Source organism: Jaculus jaculus, chromosome 10 (assembly GCF_020740685.1).
Source record: "Jaculus jaculus isolate mJacJac1 chromosome 10, mJacJac1.mat.Y.cur, whole genome shotgun sequence".
In the NCBI taxonomy this organism is placed as follows: Eukaryota; Metazoa; Chordata; class Mammalia; order Rodentia; family Dipodidae; genus Jaculus; species Jaculus jaculus.
Window position 1 is genome coordinate 95499068 of NC_059111.1, and position 15462 is coordinate 95514529.

General features: G+C 43.5%; 1 protein-coding gene across 1 annotated transcript in view; it reads left to right on the forward strand.

Moving 5' to 3' along the window:
- Positions 1 to 15462, forward strand: part of Lrguk (leucine rich repeats and guanylate kinase domain containing) — a 145635-nt gene that overhangs the window by 69936 nt on the left and 60237 nt on the right. The window contains exons 13-15 of the mRNA XM_045160075.1: positions 3433 to 3546; positions 5528 to 5729; positions 6715 to 6810. Coding sequence (XP_045016010.1) covers positions 3433 to 3546; positions 5528 to 5729; positions 6715 to 6810 — 412 coding nt within the window. The remainder of the gene's footprint in view (positions 1 to 3432; positions 3547 to 5527; positions 5730 to 6714; positions 6811 to 15462) is intronic.

Below are 15462 nucleotides of genomic sequence, written 5' to 3' on the forward strand. Positions count from 1 at the left end.
AGTCGGCAGCACTCTTACAGCTGTATCTCTCCACCTTTCCTTCTCTTCTCTTCCTCTACTCCCAGATGGTTGCTCTGGCCGACCCCCAGCGCTCAGTCATGGAACATTTAAGCCTGCGCTGTGCAGTTCCCATTCGTTTAATTGTGGAAGGCCGACTCTATCTACAGTACTTGTTTTCACAACTTCTGTGTAGTCACAGAGAAGCACAACTGAGCAAGTCCCATCTCCCTAGACAGTTCTCTGTAATCTTGTCAGCATCTCAGACATTATATATATATTTTTTCCTTCCTAGGCCATATTTTGGCATTTTGGTGTGATTTATTAAGAGAACTCTGGAATGTCATAATTCTGAAAGCCTTTGCAGAGGCTTGAGGAGTGTCACGACAGTACTAAGAAATACTCTTTTAGGACTGTAGGTTGAAAGACAGCTGGCTCCCAGGATCAATGCTAATTTCTCCTGTTAGAGTATGAAGCATTTTTCCGAGTTTAGTTTGTCTGTGCTCAGCACACCTCACCTGCTCCCCTGATGTTCCACACCTCATCAGGTCTATAATCAAGTTAGTCTGGTTCAATTCCTCCTCGAAGAAATCGCTGCACTTCTGTACTATATTTAGACTTATAGTTTTATCACTTACACACAAAAAAAATCCCCATGTGTTTGAGTACTCATTTTAACTGTCTCTGCCAACATATATTACTTCAATATAATTTTCTTCAACTTCAGTTTTGCTTCGGATCTTCTCTTCTTTAAAGTGTGAGACTGTTTCATGATGACAGAGAAGCCTAGAGATTATAAATTCATGACCTTCCTGATCATGCCCACACTCAGCCTTTTGCACATGGAGCACCCTTCCATACAACACCTGCCCAGACAGCTTGGCTCCCTCTACAGATACCCTAGCATATGCCACCCCTGCACACCTACTGTGTACCTGTCTCTGTGACAAGTGCAACATATGGACTCTCGTGCCCTGCACACCCACAGGGGTCTTCTAACAAATACTGCTCCCAGCTTGCAGAGCATATGAGCTTTTGTTTGAACAGACACACACCCAATGTTTACCTATAGAACCTCTCCCTCACTTGTGGAAATAGAACCACAGATGTGGAGGCTTGTTTAGTGTAACCATTGTTATTATTGGGACATCCACATGCAGTGGGAAAGAAAGGAGTGTGACCAGCCAGCACTGGGGGACTAAGTCATCTCAATGCTTAGCAAATCAGTGTGATGGGATCTCTTTTATCTTCTATGAACAATGCAAGGTTTCTATCAATCATACATGTTTTGGGGACCCACAGAAGAAGTGAACAAACTCATAACTGCAAAGTCCTTCAAATGTGTATGTATTTTGAAAATGGGGCACATGGAAGAAAGACTTCTCCAGTGAAGTGGAACCAGTAAATAGGATGTGCACATGTATCAATAAAGAAATTTAATACAAGGACTTTGCACACATGGGTAGGGAGGTGGGCAAGCCCAAACCTGCAGTGTGGGTGGGTGTCCTGGAGGCTGAGGAAAGCCAGTGGTGTAGATGAAGTCCAAGGGCTCACCTCTGACTCTATACAGGCCTTCAACTGGGGGCATGAAGCTGCCTCACACTGTCTAAGGCCACCTGCTTCTTCCAAGTTCACTAATGTAAATGTTAATCTAAACCTTCACAGGTTGGCCCACGAGGTTAATTATCACACCCAGTAAACAAGATAAAGCATTTACATGAAAGAAAATAGACCGGTTAGCTACATACATATATATACATACATACATACATACATACATACATACATACATACATGTGTGTATTTATACACACACACACACACACACACATATATATATAAATTTTTTTCCAGGTAGGGTCTCACTCTATCTCAGGCTGACCTGGAACTCACTATGTAGTTTCAGGGTGGCCTCAAACACACAGCGACCCTTCTACCTCTGCCTGCTAAGTGCTGGGATTAAAGGCGTGCACCACCATACTTAGTGCTATTATATATATTTAAATATACATACATGTATACATATATATGGGGAAGAGTCAGAACATTATTTCTTTGCAAAGAAAAAGGAAAGTAGAATATTGAAGGAGTGAAATATTAAGGATATTTGTTGTTATTGTGTTTTAGAGAGAGAGAGAGAATGGGCAGGGCAGGGCCTCAGCCACTGAAATCTAAACTCCAGACACTTATGCCACCTAGTGGGCGTGTGCAACCTTGTGCTTGTCTCACCTTTGTATGTTTGGCTTATGTGGGATCTGACAAGTTGAACATGGGTCTGTAGGCTTTGCAGGCAAGTGCCTTAACTGCTAAGCCATCTCTCCAGCACTGTTGTTGGATTTTTAAATTTCATTATGAGGATTTTCCTCATTACCCCCAGAGACCCACCTAACCTCAGGAGACACCCTGTATCTCCTTGCCCAACGCCTCTCCTCTGATAGTTAGCCTGTTTCCCATCCACACACACCTCCAGATCACGTGTGGCTAGGAGGGCTGCAGTAGACTCACAAGTGTGCTGGTGTCTGTGTGGGTAGCGATGAGACTCCTGTCTGCTTGCTATTAATTGTACTGCTGCCAGCTGATGGGGTTCAGTAGAAGCCCTGGAAGTTTTCACTTTATCGTTGATTTTAAAGTCATGCATATCAGAAGTCATACCTAGGTCACCCACAATTTTATTCCTTCTACTGCTGTCCACTTTCCAATTTAGATTAAACCTAGTGGCTTAATAAATATAAAATTACCATGAAAAAGTCACAATTTGAGGGGTGTCTTTTCACCTGTATTTTTTTTTTTTTTTTTTTTTTGGCAAGGGAATACAGCTGTCAGAGGAAATGAGCTTCCAGAATACGGAGAGAAGATGGTATTTATAGTTCAATCGACTATTGAGCAGGCAGAAATTCTGTTCAATAGTATTTGGGAATTTCAATAATAAGCCATTGCTATGGGAAACCAGGATGGGTCTGTCTTTCAAAGCTTTTGGGATATTCATAACCTTCAGGATTACCGATAACTTATGGCCCATCTTGAAATGCATGCCTTTTGGGAATGGGAGTCTTTTCTGGACGACCTGGAATGCTGGCATAGCTAACAAGGCTCAAGCAAAGGGTGAGCTATTAGTTTTGCCCCCTCAGTAAAGGTTTGTGGTGCAGATTTGGCAGGAAGTAGGTAAGCAAGCAACCTGGTCTATTCTACCACAAACTTCAGTTCTTAACCTTCTCCTAAAGTTTCGTCAATAGCTGAGAATCCTGAATAAATTTCTCTGTCATGGTTTGATATTAAATTTCATAACCCCTATTATCATTTTGTCATGCATACATAGTTACTAGTATTATTAAGATTTATGGAATTCTGTGAAAGTAAGACATCAAATGATTTTACTTATTAAAGTTCCATTGGCACCACAGTTATGTGAAAGTCTTTGTACTTTTCTAATTTCAGGGGAAATTCATTCTAACATTTAAGTATGGCAATCACAGTTATGGATTAAATAGGGACACAGTAGAAGGTATTGCCAGAGATGGGTTAGCAAGCTGCATTCATATGGAAATAGAAGTAAGTGCATTTAATTCAATTGTGTGTGTATGTGTGTGTGTGTGTGCATGCACATACACTTGTATGTTTAAGGTCAGGGTTATGGCATATGGGTAGCAGATGGCTAGGCACAAGACAGTGCATGCAAAAGTGGGAGGTGTTAAGTTTATAATTAATATGGGAGAGGCAGGACATATGAAAAGTTAAGTGACAGAATTTGACTACAATGTGGAAAATTGCACATATAGTATAAATTAAACTGCCATTCAAGACTTATTTTCTTTTATTCACTAAATTATATTCTTTAATTTTCACAGTACAGTCTCTAGTTTTACAAAGTGACATTGGGTAAGGCGTGATTTGTGCAGACTGTGGGCCTGGCCCCCTGTCCCCTCAGGACTGACAACCCTGAACAGTCACACCATTCCTTCACTCTTCCTGGGACATGTGTGGGCGTTGCTGTCATTTGGCTCCAGTGGGGTATTTTTATACTTCCAGCAAGTTAGACTTGCAGATTTCAGGAGATTTTTCTCTCAGCCCTGATATCTCACCTTCCCATTCCTAACAATCTTCTGAAATTAGAATATACAGACATTTTTCCAGAGGAAAACCATGCATTTCCCACTTGTTTTAAGAACATGCAGTTATATCTTCAAAGACAGTTTTTTCAAGTGACTTTCATTGAGCACTTTTGTAATCAGAAAAAAATATTTACAAAATAATTTAAATAGACCAAGCTTCAAAAAAATAAAGCAGGCACAGTTTGACACCCAGTTTTCCTTCACTTCCATGACTGGCCCCGTGCTTCTTGTGTAGGTTGGTTGAAGTGTTTCCTAGCTTAATGAAACTGGAGACAGTCCTTTCAGCTCTCTAACTTTCTGCATAATTCTTTTATTCTGATCTTTCTACAATTGATTGGTTTTATATTTATTTTGAAGAATGGTCTTTTTTTGTTTCTATGATAAAAAGATCTTTCCTAAAATTATTTTACCTTGGAAACAAAAATGAATGCATTTTTGAGTGCAGAAATATCCATCCTTTTGTGTCTACCCTTTTCCAGCTCACCAGTTATCTGAGTGATGTCTATTGTTTTACCTTTTTCCTCCTTGAGAGCTTACTCCTCCTCATTTCCAGGAGGTCAAGTCTATAAAGTTCATTTTATTCCCTGGTTTCTCCCCAGCTGAAGTATTTTTTTCCAAACTGCCCTGTGTCATCGACTGCTGCAGAAATTGTTTTAAAAGGAGCTTGTATTTCTTCCTACTGATTTTTTAAAAGCAAAGACTTTGCACCTGAGTTAAACTGATAATGATGGAAGGACTATTGAGTCCATCTGGAATGACTCTCTCACTTTACCCATGAGGAAACTGATGTCCAGAAAGCCAGAGGGACCAGGGCAGATACATGAGAGCTGAAGAGCTACAGTTACACCACGTCCCTCCAGTTTCAGACTACACCTTACATTGCCTCACACTGTGATCTCCTGGTTAGCAGACTTTCCTAAACTTGGTCTTCCCACTTCTGAATAGAGTCTATAAAATGTCACTGGAACCAGCCCATCCAGGTTGCTGGTTTAGGAACAGGAAGGGTCTCAAGATTACAACAGAGGAGTAACAAAGGAGCTTTTCCTTCCTGCTAAGATCTCCACCTCCTGGTGTATCAGGGATGTCTGTTGACATATGGAACTGAAATTAGAAATTACCTTTTAATAAAAACGGGGCACTACTGCTGCGAACGTCCCTAATTTACACCCAGCAAATTTCTCTTTTAATAGTCATATTCATTAGAATGATTAATTAAGGGAAAACCAAGTAGAATGAATTCTAGTATTTCAGATGATAATTTAATATTTGATGGAGGGAGAAAATATTTACAGGGAAATAGCTAATTCTGCAGGTAAATAAATTCTTCAGAATAGTGCTGCTTATCACACTTGTGTTGTCAGAGGTCTGCAACATGATCTCTAAATTGTGCGTCTGTTCCCGACTTCTCTTTGAACACCTAGGGTGTAAGAAGTTTGAAATATTCCTATTTTGAGCCTCGATATATCTTGGTGGTGCCTATGAACAAGGAAAAGTATGAGGGCTACTTAAGGAGGAAAGGATTATTCAGTCGTGCAGAAATTGAATTTGCTGTCTCCAGAGTGGACCTTTATGTTAAAATTAATCAGAAATTCCCAGGCTACTTTGATGCAGTGATCAATGCAGGTCAGTAACTCCCAGGAGAACCTTGTTTTGAAATGTGAGGTCACTAGATTAATAGTTTCTGTCATGAAAAAAAAAAAAAACTCTTAGGGAAGATATTTTTTGTTATATAATGAATTGTGGGCAGGGGAGATGGCTCAGTATATAACAAGCTTGCCTTACAACTTTGAGTACCTGAGTTCAGATCCCCAGGCCCCAGGCAAGAAGGGAGGCAGAGAGAAGAGTGGTAAACAATAAAAGACTCTTTCAAAATGAGGTGGAAGGAGAGGAACAACACAAGAAGTTGTCCTTTGACCTCCATACACATGACATGGTAAATTTGTACACACACACAAACACACAAAATAAAATTAAAACAAAAAGAATACAAAATAGTGAAATATAAAAGCTGCAAAACAGGTAATACTCCACAAGGTTTAGCCTGTTCTAATCTACCTTTATTATGCTGTCAGATCTCAACTAATAATAAGTTTTGGTATAAAATGGGACTAGAATAGATTCCTTCCTTAAGGACACTATGAGAACCAAGTTAGATAATATATAATTTGAAATACATATTTGAATGTTAGGAAAGCAGTTTTATTATGACCTATCTATAGATTAAAACCCAACTACTAAAAAGATCAAATCTTGAATATCTGTGTGAAGTAAACATTTTTTTTTGTTTATTTATTTGAGAGCAACAGACAGAGAGAGAAAGAGGGAGAGAGAGAGAGGGGTGGGGGAAGAATGGGTATGCCAGGGCCTCCAGCCACTGCAAATGAACTCCAGACATGTGCGCCCCCTTGTACATCTGGCTAACATGGGTCCTGGGGAACTGAGCCTCAAACTGGTTATAGGCGTGTCATTTGGGCCATCTTAGAATTCTGCCTAACACATCACTCATAAAATTAAATGTAGTGACCAACTCAGTCCACTTGCATCTGAGCACTGCCTGTATTTTTCTGTGATCCTGTTGTACTGAAGTGCTCTCTCTCATTTGCTGCAGATGATCTGGATGTTGCCTACCAGAAGCTGAGTGAGCTCATTAGAGAATATCTGGGATTGACTGAGGAACCTGATAAGACTTTGGCTCCAACCACAGGTACTGTCCTATTCCTTTGTACCATTTTTTTCATGAAAAACAAATATGTTGTTATTTGTGTATTTACCATTGAGGCTAAATGGGGTAAGATACTAATGTTTGAACTTCTGAGCCATCCCCACCATCAGCCTGTAAGGGTCAGCCTTCTGGATGCATAAATCTGCTTGTCTCCATGTCTGTGGTGGATCTCAGAGAACTGCCCTTCAAGGGACACACTGGATAGTGTTTTGAAAGTGAGCAGTAGACTAGAGTTGGTCTTGTCGTTCAGAACTCAGTCTTCCAGAGCATATGGGACTGAGGTGTTACTCTACTAATCAGGTACATATTTACTTAATCCAAGAATTCTTGTCCAAGACTTTTCATTCTCCTTTTCTTTGAAGTACTCCAGTCCTAAACATGTGCTGTATAGTGGGAATATACCATTGGGTACTGCACATGATCCTGTCTCCTGGCCCAATCTGCTGAGCCATCCTGAGCTCCCCACATAAATTTCATGCTCCCTGTGGATTCAGAACAGCAAGTGATGAAGGATATATGTGAGCATCTACTTGCAATCCAGGAATTCCAAACTCAGAATTTTGGTACATAACTATTTTGATATGTATTTGACAGCCCTCTCCCAAGAAAAAACCACCTCACACCTAAGATGGCTATTACAGAAATAACAAATGTCAGTGAGGATTTGGAGAAATTGAAACTGTTTGCTAATTTAGAATATAAAATGATATAGCTCCTACGGAAAGCAGTATGTAGATGCTTCAAAAGTTAAAGTTATCACATGATCCAGCAATTTCACTTTTGGAAAAATACCCAAAATAATTGAAAGCAATATTTTTTTTAAAAACATTTGGATTTTTTTAAAAAATTTATTTATTTGAGAGTGACAGACACAGAGAGAAAGACAGATAGAGGGAGAGAGATAGAATGGGCACACCAGGGCTTCCAGCCACTGTAAACGAACTCCAGATGCATGTGCCCCCTTGTGCATCTGGCCAACATGGGTCCTGGGGAACCGAGTCTCGAACCGGGGTCCTTAGGCTTCACAGGCAAGCGCTTAACCACTAAGCCATCTCTCCATCCCTGAAAGCAATATTTTGAAGATGTAGCTATACACTCATGCTCATAGTAGTACTATTCATATAAGCAAGTTGATAAATGAATGGATAAAGAAAATGCTTATATATCATAAATGTTATTTAGTCTTAAAAAGGAAGGAAATTCTGGCACAAGGTATATGATGAAAGAATTCTGAAGACATTATGGCAAGTAAAATAAGCCAATTAAAAATAAACAAATAAGTTGGGCATGGTGGCACATGACTTTATTCCCAGCACTTGGGAGGCAGAGGTAGGAAGATCCCCATGAGGTTGAGAACACCCTGAGACTACATAGTAAATTCCAGGATCAGCATGGGCTAGAGTGAGACCATGCCTTGAAGAAAAAAAAAAGAACAAATAAGGGTTGGAGAGATTGCTCAGTGGTTGAGGGCCTTGCTTGCAAAGCCTGACTGCCTGGGTTCAGTTCTCCAGTGCTCACGTAAAGCCAGATGCACAGGACGGCGCATGTACCTGGAGTTCGCTTGTGTTGGCAGGAGGCCCTGGTGAGCCTATTCTTTCTGTGTGTCTCTCGTTTTTCTCTCTCTCTGAAATAAATAAATAAATAATATTTTTTTAAAAATAACAAATACGATACAATTGCACTTTTATAAGGTAATCATAGTAGTTAAATTCATAGAGCCACAATATAGAAATGTGATAATCCAACAGGCTAGGGAAAGGGAAGAATGGGATATTATTGCTTAATTAGTTCAGCTTAAGTTTGGGAAGATGAAAAGAAGTAAGGAGATGGATGGTGGTGATGTCTACACAGCAATGTGAATGTAGCATTTAACTGTACTCTTAAAAATGGCGAGCTACAGAGGTGGCCCAGCAGTTAAAGGTGCTTGCTTAAAAAGCCTGATGACCTGGGTTCTATTCCCCAGTATCCACAAAGTGGCATATGCATCTGGAGTTTGTTTGCAATGGCAAGAGGCCCTGGCACATCCATCCCATCCCACACCTGCTTACAAATCAATAACTTTTTCTTTAAAAAAATGATAAAAATACTAAATTTTATATCAAATGTATCTTATTACAATAAGAATCTGTTTAAAAGGTCCATCAATGGATTGAACTGCACTGACACATTCACATTGCAAAATGTTAACCCAGTACTGCTGCATGGTAGATGCCGTGTGGCTTGGTGGGCTAGCTGCTGTGACTCAGTGTCCCACTCTGTTTCTGTTTGCCAGGTAGCATTCTATCAGACTGAGGGAGGCCAGGTCAGGGCTTTGCTTGAAAAAAAAAAAAAAATTCTTGCAATTTTGTATAGTCTTTCCAGGTCAGGGACTCCTTAATATTTTGGAATGAGGTCAGTGTAATACCAGTAAACTCAACAGATAAGGGCTAACAGTATCCTCCCATGGATGTCTCATGTGATGAAGTGACCAGGGTATGACCTGCCAACTGGGAAGTGCCTCCTAAAGAAAGCTTAGCTTGTCAAAAAGGCATCCGTGGAGGAGTGAGGAGCTATTTCTCCTACAAAGGGAGAAGGCATAAGGTTTGTTAGAAAGCCGTGACCATCCAAGGGAGTGATGTAGTATACCCAGTGAGGTTTGAAGCTCTACACAACTTTCTCCTGAGGAAATTGGGCTCCCTTTGCTTTAAGCAACCTTCTGACTTTAATTTGGTCTCCTGGGGTGGACCTGGCTCTATAGGGACTGTACCTTACGTTAGAGCCCTCTGCCCTGTTGCCTGAGTCTGACCCATGTTCCATTGTAAATTAATAAAGTGGTGTACTGGCTTTTACATCAGCCTCTTGTGGGTTTGGGTAAATACCAGTTAGTCCCCTGAGTCTGACCAGTTTTGAATAACTGAGAAACAAGTGTTTCTGTATTTGTTCCTCAAACACAGGAGTAATGAACAAGTCTTAGCACAATAGCCAGTGGACTCGGTTACCCTTGTTGTGTCTCCTTAGTCTCCAATGACGGGGAAGCTCACTGTTGGGTGCAGCTACCATTTGGAAAACTGATAGACTGGATAATGTGTCCACAGAAACATGGACTCTCATCTTAAAGGACATAATGAAAAATTACTTATTGTAATAATTGGGTTAAGCCTATCTGATTTAATGAAGGTCATGAATTACAGAATTTAAAAAATGTTATCACTCTCAAATGCATTTACTATCTGAAACTGGGCCATCTAGTTATTGGCTAGTAGAATTCCAGCTTGAAAAATCAACAGGAGGGATTGCAATTAATGTATCAAGTCTATTTGTAGCTTCAACAGATCTTAGTTTTTCTGGAATATTAATATTTTGGAAAAGACTATATTTTCTGAAGCCAAAAACTTTACCTTATTTGTCCAGTTAATGCACAGAGAGAATTACTTTTCTTAGTTGAGGCTTTAAAGATAAACCTGCACTTAAAAGTGACATTGTGGGAGCCAGACATTATTCAAGTGAGCATGTTTAAAATTCTGTGAATGAATGTAGGCCTTATTACATTTTTATGGTATCTTTAATGGTCCAAGAAGTCAAGACAATAGCTTCTCTGAATTTCATGAAGTCTGTGCCGAAGAGCGTAGGCCAGCTTTTTACAGGGTCACTGTGGAGAACAGGAACCGACCTTAACTGAGCCCGGCTCAGTGGCTCACTCCCTGCCTGCCTTGTGCCTCATCCCACTTGCCTTTATTCCGAGTCAAGTCATTCTGATTTTAAATTCTGTGGTTGAAGTATATTTATATAAATACTTACATTACATCTAAAAGTGGAACCTCTAAAAATAAAACCAATTATCTTAGTATAGGAGAATTAAAAAAAAATAAGTGAACTGGGCTGAGGAGACACTCAGCCATTAAAGGTGCTTGTGTGCGAAGCTGGCTGGTTCAGGGTTCAAGTCACTAGTACCCACGTAAAGCCAAACACACAAAGTGGCACATGCATCTGGAGTATATATGAAGCAGGAAGAGACCCTGGCATGCCCATTGTCAATCTCTCTGTCCCCCTCTCAAATAAGTAAGTAAAAATATTTCAAATAATTGAGCTGTCAAAGGGATGAAGTTGACATAAAAATATTTCAAGAATATTTAAGATTATATGAAAGGATAGTCTGCAATGAGATAGCTATCCTAGAAATAATAATGTTTAATTTTCTATCCCAAATCCAAGCTATGATCAGTCATTAGAATAGAGAAATGATTTTGAAAAAAAATTTTTTTTGCTTAAAAAAAGGGCTGGAGAGATGGCTTAGCAGTTAAGGCACTTGCTTATGAAGCCTAAGGACCCATGTTTGACTCTCCAGATTCCACATAAGCCAGTCACAAAAAGGTGAGGCAAGTGCAAGGTCACACATGCCCATTGGTGGCACAAGTGTCTGTAGTTTGATTTCAGTGGCTGAGGCCCTGGCGCACCAATTCTCTCACTCTCTGTTTCTCTTGCTCTCTCTCAAAAAAAAAATAATAAAAATAAAGAACAGCATTAATATTATGGGACATTGTTGTAATTTAGCCTTACAGAGCTGAGGTTTTCACAGATGGATTAGACTATCTGTGTTTAGCTTCAGCACAAACAGAAATCATACGGCATTTTCTTTCTAAAGAGATAATCCTGCCAATGCAATCCAAAGATAAGTCCCAAATATTTGAAGTAATAATAGTGCATAACTCTATCTTTAGTAATTTATATGTTGCTGATTTGTAACTGAGAATGTAACAATAATGTCCACTCCTAACAATGAGAATAAAGGAGTTCTAAGCTCTCCCAAAGTCTCTCAGTTCTAAGCATGACATCCATTAGCCTAGACCCAGAAATCTGAACCTTCAACAGTGGATAGAGTATTTGAATTTTCATTTAATACATGTATAAAATAACTTTAGTTATAGAGTGATAAGCTCTTGATATAGTTAGATGTAGCATTAATTTAAAATGAATGCTCATATAAGTATGCAATTATCTTATTCTTCCCTATAACAATGTAGGTAATACTTTTTTCTGAAGCATGAAATAAATAAGGAATAAAATGCAGCTTCTATAAAATAAGGAAAACTCACTATATTTGTAGCTCAATGCAAAGGGATGTTTCTACCCTGTTAGTCTTTATACATGTTTCCACCAGTCACTGCTTCCAGCGGAGCTTCTAGAAAGCTGAACCAGCTGGCAATCCAAGATCTTGCTTTAGAGATCATGAAATCATATATTATATAAGGAATTATGATGATGCCAATGGTGAATCAGATAGGAAGTCTAAGCAATTTAATAGCCTATAAAGTGGTACCCTTATCTTTAATAAAGAATATGATATAATTTGCCAAATTATATGAATTGTTAAATCATGAAATTATGAAAAAATCCTCTATGTCTGAGCAAAACAGGGGAGAGGAACCCTTTAGCTTTGGGTTTCATCATTCTTAAGTTTTTAGCTTTTTTAATTGTGGCAAAAACATATTTTAATATTGAGAGTCATGTGTATGCATGTGCACATATATGTGTATTGTGTATATGCATGAGCACACATATATTTTGCCATCTTAATCATGTTAAGTGTACAACTGAATGCATTAATTGCCTTCTTAGTGTTGTGTAACTATCACCAGTACCTATTTCCAAGATTTTTATTACCTTTAACAGAAGCTCTGTACTCATTAAGCACTAATTCCCCACTAACCTCTGGTACCTCTATGTACTTTCAGTTCTCTGCAAATTTGCCTATAATAGGTATTTTCATTGTTTTCCCTTTCACTCTAACTTTGTTTCTTATCTAAAGTCATGTTCTAGTTTATACCCATGATAAACTACAGTGATAAGAATTATGAGCAGGGCATACCAACAGAAGCCTTACCAAGAGGGAGGCTTTTCTGGTGATACATGCCTTTAATCCCAGCACTTGGGAGGCAGAGGTGCTTTTCATTGTTTACTTTTGTCCCTACCTGCTCTCAGGAGACACTGACTAGATTAAAAAAGAGGTCTGGGTCTGGAGAGATTACTTAGTGGTTAAGGGGTTAAGATGCTTGCCTACAAAGCCTAAGGACTCAGGTTCAACTTCTCAGATCCTACATAAGCCAGACACACAAGTTGATACATGCACAAGGTCACACATGGACACAAGGTAGCGCATACGTTTGGAGTTCGATTATAATGGCTGGAGGCCTTGATGCACTCTTTCTCTCTCTCTCTCTCTCTCTCTCTCTCTCTCTCTCTCTCTCGTTCTCTCATAAAAAGGCCACTCTGTTGGGCTTGCCTCAAAAAAAAAAATGTCCAGACTTGGTGGCTCATTGTCAACCCAGAGTAGCACAAGCCCATCCTGCCACAGGGGAGGGGAACAGTGGCCCAGAGTGTGTTTGCTGCTAAGGGTGGACCTCTCCGGGGTCACCCCAGAAGTCTTGTGGTGTTTGGAGGCCCCGAGTATCAGGTCTTACCCAGTGTGAGCTGGGACTAGTTTCTTCAAGGCTGTTCCAAGCACATTGGCATGTCACCCCGACCACGCACATTTCAGATGTCCTTAGGGGTGGCTTAAGATGATATTTAAGTCACCAGAGCTTCTGTCATAAGCAAGTGCCCATGGGCGATTGTCTCCAGGAGACCAGAGCCACCGAGGGAACTCGCTCCCAGGGGACTGGAGGAGGCAGTCTCTCTGAGGCACCTGCCTCGCCAGTGGCCTCTGAGCCTGAGCGCCTTGCTGAATCCCTGGAAGACTTGGTGGGAAATCTGGGGGGAGAGTGGGGTTGAGGGGAGCTGCTTGGGGTACAGATTATCAGGAGCAGCTCACCGACCCTGGTCCCTGTTGATGTCCTGAACCCATTCCTCCCGTGTCCTTCTGTTCATTACTTACTGAGTTCCTGCTGACGTCCATAATTCTTCCTGGCTGCCAGGAGAGGACTTCCCAGCAGTCACAGCTTACCCCAGGTAACAGTCCTTAAGTGACCAGATCAACAGGCATGCCCTCATCTGGTCAGCACCCTTCCTCTGGTTTCTGAACCTGGGGAAACTTTTACATCTCATTCACGTGGAATAATGTCGCCGTTCACAGATCCAAACTGGGTTCTGTGAATAAGCCCCTTGATGATATTTCATGTTTTCCGTCGGCTGAAGTTTTCCTCACTTTTATCAACTTCGAAAATTGTGGCACTTTAGCCTCCCCAGGGAGAAGGGAAAGTTCCGCTTGCCTGTATGTGATTTTATTCTTTCCAGGGGTCTCGGGGGGGAAAAAAAAAAAAAGGTCTTTGTCATTAGACGTTAGCAGTGAAGCTCATTCAGCTAACTTCTTTTTATTTAAAGCAGGCGCTCCCTCTAGCAGGAAGACCGTCGCCGGGGTGCCAGCCCACCTGGTGCCCTCGCCGCGGCGCTTGGCGAAGCTGCAGGCCGACGGGCCGAGGAGGGAACCGGGCGCCGGAGGCCCGGACGCCGCGGCCGCGGGAAGCCAGGACCCAGCGCCGCCCCGCGGCACCGAGCGCCGCCGCCTGCCGTCCGGGGCCCAGGCCGGGGAGGACGTCGGCGGGGCCGCCGGGCGCCCGCCCACCGCCACGTCCACGGCGCAGGAGGCGGACGCGGCGACCGGGGGCCCCCCGCCGAGGGCTCAGCGCGACGGCGCCTCGCCAGACAGCCCCCCACCCGGCGGCGCCCCGCCCGACCCTGCGCTCGGCCCCGGCCGCCCGGGCGCGGAGACGCGGCCTGCCGGAAGTCCTCCTCCTCCTCCTCCTCTTCCCCCCGAGGGCGAGCTGCGCCCCGCCGAGGACGTCCCGGCCGGCGCCCCCCGCGCCGCGCCGCCGGCTCCGCCAGACCCCGGCTCGCGCGCGCCGCTGGCCCGGGAGCGGGGACGGCCGCCCGGGGCCCCGCTTCCCACCCGGCTGCCGCAGCCGCGCACCCTGGCGCCGCTGCAGAGCCGCAGGCCCGCGCCCCGGCTGCCAGCCGTCGGCCCGCCGCGCTGCAGCCCGCCCGGGGACTCGGGCGCCCCGGAAGGCGCGGGCGGAGAGGCGAAGCTCCCCGTCGTCAGCGCCGCGCCCCGGGAGCCAGCCCCGCGGCGCACCCCCAGCCCCGGGGAGCGGGAGGCGCCGTCGGTGCGGCTCCCCGGTCTTCCCAGCCCCTCCATCCACGCTCACGCACCCCCTGCAGAAGAAGGGGAGACCGCTAAAGCTGGCCGCCACCCCTCCAGCGAGCACTCGCCCGACGCGCAGGCCCCGCCGCACAGCCTGCGGCCCGAGCCGCGCCACGGAGCTGGCGAGAGAAGCCGCCCTGTGCCGGGAGAGGCAGCCGCAGGAGCTGTCCACCCGGGAAGAGGCCCGCGCTCCCACGGCGAGCCCGCGGCCGCAGAGGGGCCGCTGCCCACGGATCCGCAATCCCGGGAGGAGAAAAAGGGCAAAGCAAATCCCACCAGAAGAAAGCCCCAGACCAGCCTCGCCCCTAAAGACCTGGCTCAGAACGCAGGTTCATCCAAAAAAGGTCGATTAGCTCAAGAAAGCGAACCGGCCCCCAGTGGGGATCAGCCAACGCAGGAGGGCCAGCCTGCCCCGACCCTTGCCCAGACAGGTCAGGACACTTCTGCCCCCGCGGGGCGTCCAGGGAGAAGGGACCTTCACAAGAAGGGAAGGTCTCTGAAGAGAGGGGCTGTGCTGGAGC